The sequence below is a fragment of the Mandrillus leucophaeus genome, unplaced genomic scaffold (genome assembly GCF_000951045.1).
Source record: "Mandrillus leucophaeus isolate KB7577 unplaced genomic scaffold, Mleu.le_1.0 Scaffold109, whole genome shotgun sequence".
Taxonomy (NCBI): Eukaryota; Metazoa; Chordata; class Mammalia; order Primates; family Cercopithecidae; genus Mandrillus; species Mandrillus leucophaeus.
Window position 1 is genome coordinate 638,440 of NW_012099098.1, and position 1,882 is coordinate 640,321.

A 1,882-nucleotide genomic window follows, 5' to 3' on the forward strand; every position below is an offset into this window, starting at 1 on the left:
TTTTTGTATTAGTAGAGACGGGGTTTCACCGTGTTAGCCGGGATGGTCTCGATCTCCTGACCTCATGATCCGCCCGCCTCGGCTTTCCAAAGTGCTAGGATTACAGGCGTGAGCCACCGCGCCCGCCCGGCCTACTACCCTCCTGCACTCTCCATGCCGCTCTGTGTACAGACCTATTCTGATGAGGTCCTTGCTGGTCCGCCATCTTCTCAATTATGCTTCGCTGTCAGCCAGTCAGGGGAGGTCTGTCACGTGGCTCATAATGCCGCCCTGGAATCTGGGAGACCTGAACAACCTCCGAGCCAACTGGGCCACAGTCCCTTGACCTTTCTCCGGTGACCCCGCAGCACCTTAGCCACACACCTCCAGGGTCACACAAGTTTTTCACCTGCAATCCTAAAGTCAAACTCGCAAACAAAACCTGCTTTTCTGCCTCACTTTCACAGTATACTGCATACTGAATTTGTTCTGTAATGTCAGGGAGCTCCCCTATTCTTTGGTCCATTCATTGTCTCTCTGTCGAATAACTGACAGATTTCCTAATCCTCATTGTAACCCAACCTTTTAAGACTCTGCGGTGGCTCACGCCTGTAATCCCAGCACTTTGGGAGGCTGAGGCAAGCGGATCACCTAAGGTCAGAAGTTCAAGACCAGACTGCCCAACATAGTGAAACCCCATCTCTACTAAAAATACAAAAATTAACCGGGCATGGTGGTGTGTGCCTGTAATCCCAGCTACTAGGGAGGCGGAGGCAGGGAGAACTGCTTGAACCTGGAAGGCAGAGGTTGCAGTGAGCCAAAATCACCACTGCACTTCAGCCTGGGTGACAGAGCGAGACTCTGTCTCAAAAAAAGAAATACAGGTTCAAGGAAAAGAGGACAGGAAAAGGAGGTCCCAGTCCTCCTGGGGCAGGCAGGAGATGGTTCTCAGAGGTGATAGTATTGGAACTGAGCCATGAAAGATGAGTGGAAGTTCACCAAACAAGCAGCAAAGGGAATTCTAAGCAGAGAGCAGTAGGTACGCAGTTACCACATGCAGGTACAAGAGAACACAGCATATTCTATGAAGCATCATTACTGCAGTCCGTTGAAGTGTTACAGGGCCTGTGATGAGAGAAATCCTGCCAAAGTCAGCAGGACCAGACTATGCAGCGTCTGGTAGTCCAGCCTAAGGTGTTGGACTTCATCCCTCAGAAGCCTGGAAAGTCATGAGAGGGTTTTCAGTATTTCACTCTAGGTTGGGTGCTGTGGCTCACACCTGTAATCCCAGCACTTTGGGAGGCTGAGGCAGGTGGATCACTTGAGGTCAGGAATTCGAGACCAGCCTGGCCAACACGGTGAAACCTCGTATCTACTAAAAATACAAAAATTAGCCGGGCGTGGCAGCCGGCGCCTGTAGTCCCAGCCACTCAGGAGGCTGAGGCAGGAGAATCACTTAAACCCAGGAGGTAGAGGTTACAGTGAGCCAAGATCGCACCACTGCACTCCAACCTGGGCAACAGAGCGCAACTCCATCTCAAAAAAAAAAAAAGTGGCCAAGCGCAGAGTGGCTCACGCCTGTAATGCCAGCACTTTGGCACTTTGGGAGGCCGAGGCGGGCAGATCACCAGATCACCTGAGGTCAGGAGTTCCAGACCAGCCTGGCTGACATGTGGAAACCTCATCTCTACTAAAAATACAAAAATTATCCAGGTGTGGTGGTACATGCCTGTAATCCCAGCTACTCGGGAGGCTGAGGCATGAGAATTGCATGAACCTGGAAGGCAGAGGTTGCAGTGAGCCAAGATTACAACACTGCACTCCACCCTGGAGGATAGAGTGAGACTCCATTTCCAAAAATGCAGAGCATGGATTGGAAAGACAAGAAAGCATGTAGAGAGAG

General features: G+C 51.1%; 1 protein-coding gene across 1 annotated transcript in view; it reads right to left on the reverse strand.

Annotated features, from left to right (window-relative positions):
• Window positions 1–247, reverse strand: part of ODF2 (outer dense fiber of sperm tails 2) — a 62,097-nt gene extending 61,850 nt beyond the window's left edge. Inside the window, exon 1 of the mRNA XM_011987803.1 lies at window positions 174–247. Coding sequence (XP_011843193.1) covers window positions 174–205 — 32 coding nt within the window. The 5' untranslated portion in view covers window positions 206–247. The remainder of the gene's footprint in view (window positions 1–173) is intronic.
• Between the last annotated feature and the right edge of the window lie 1,635 nt (window positions 248–1,882).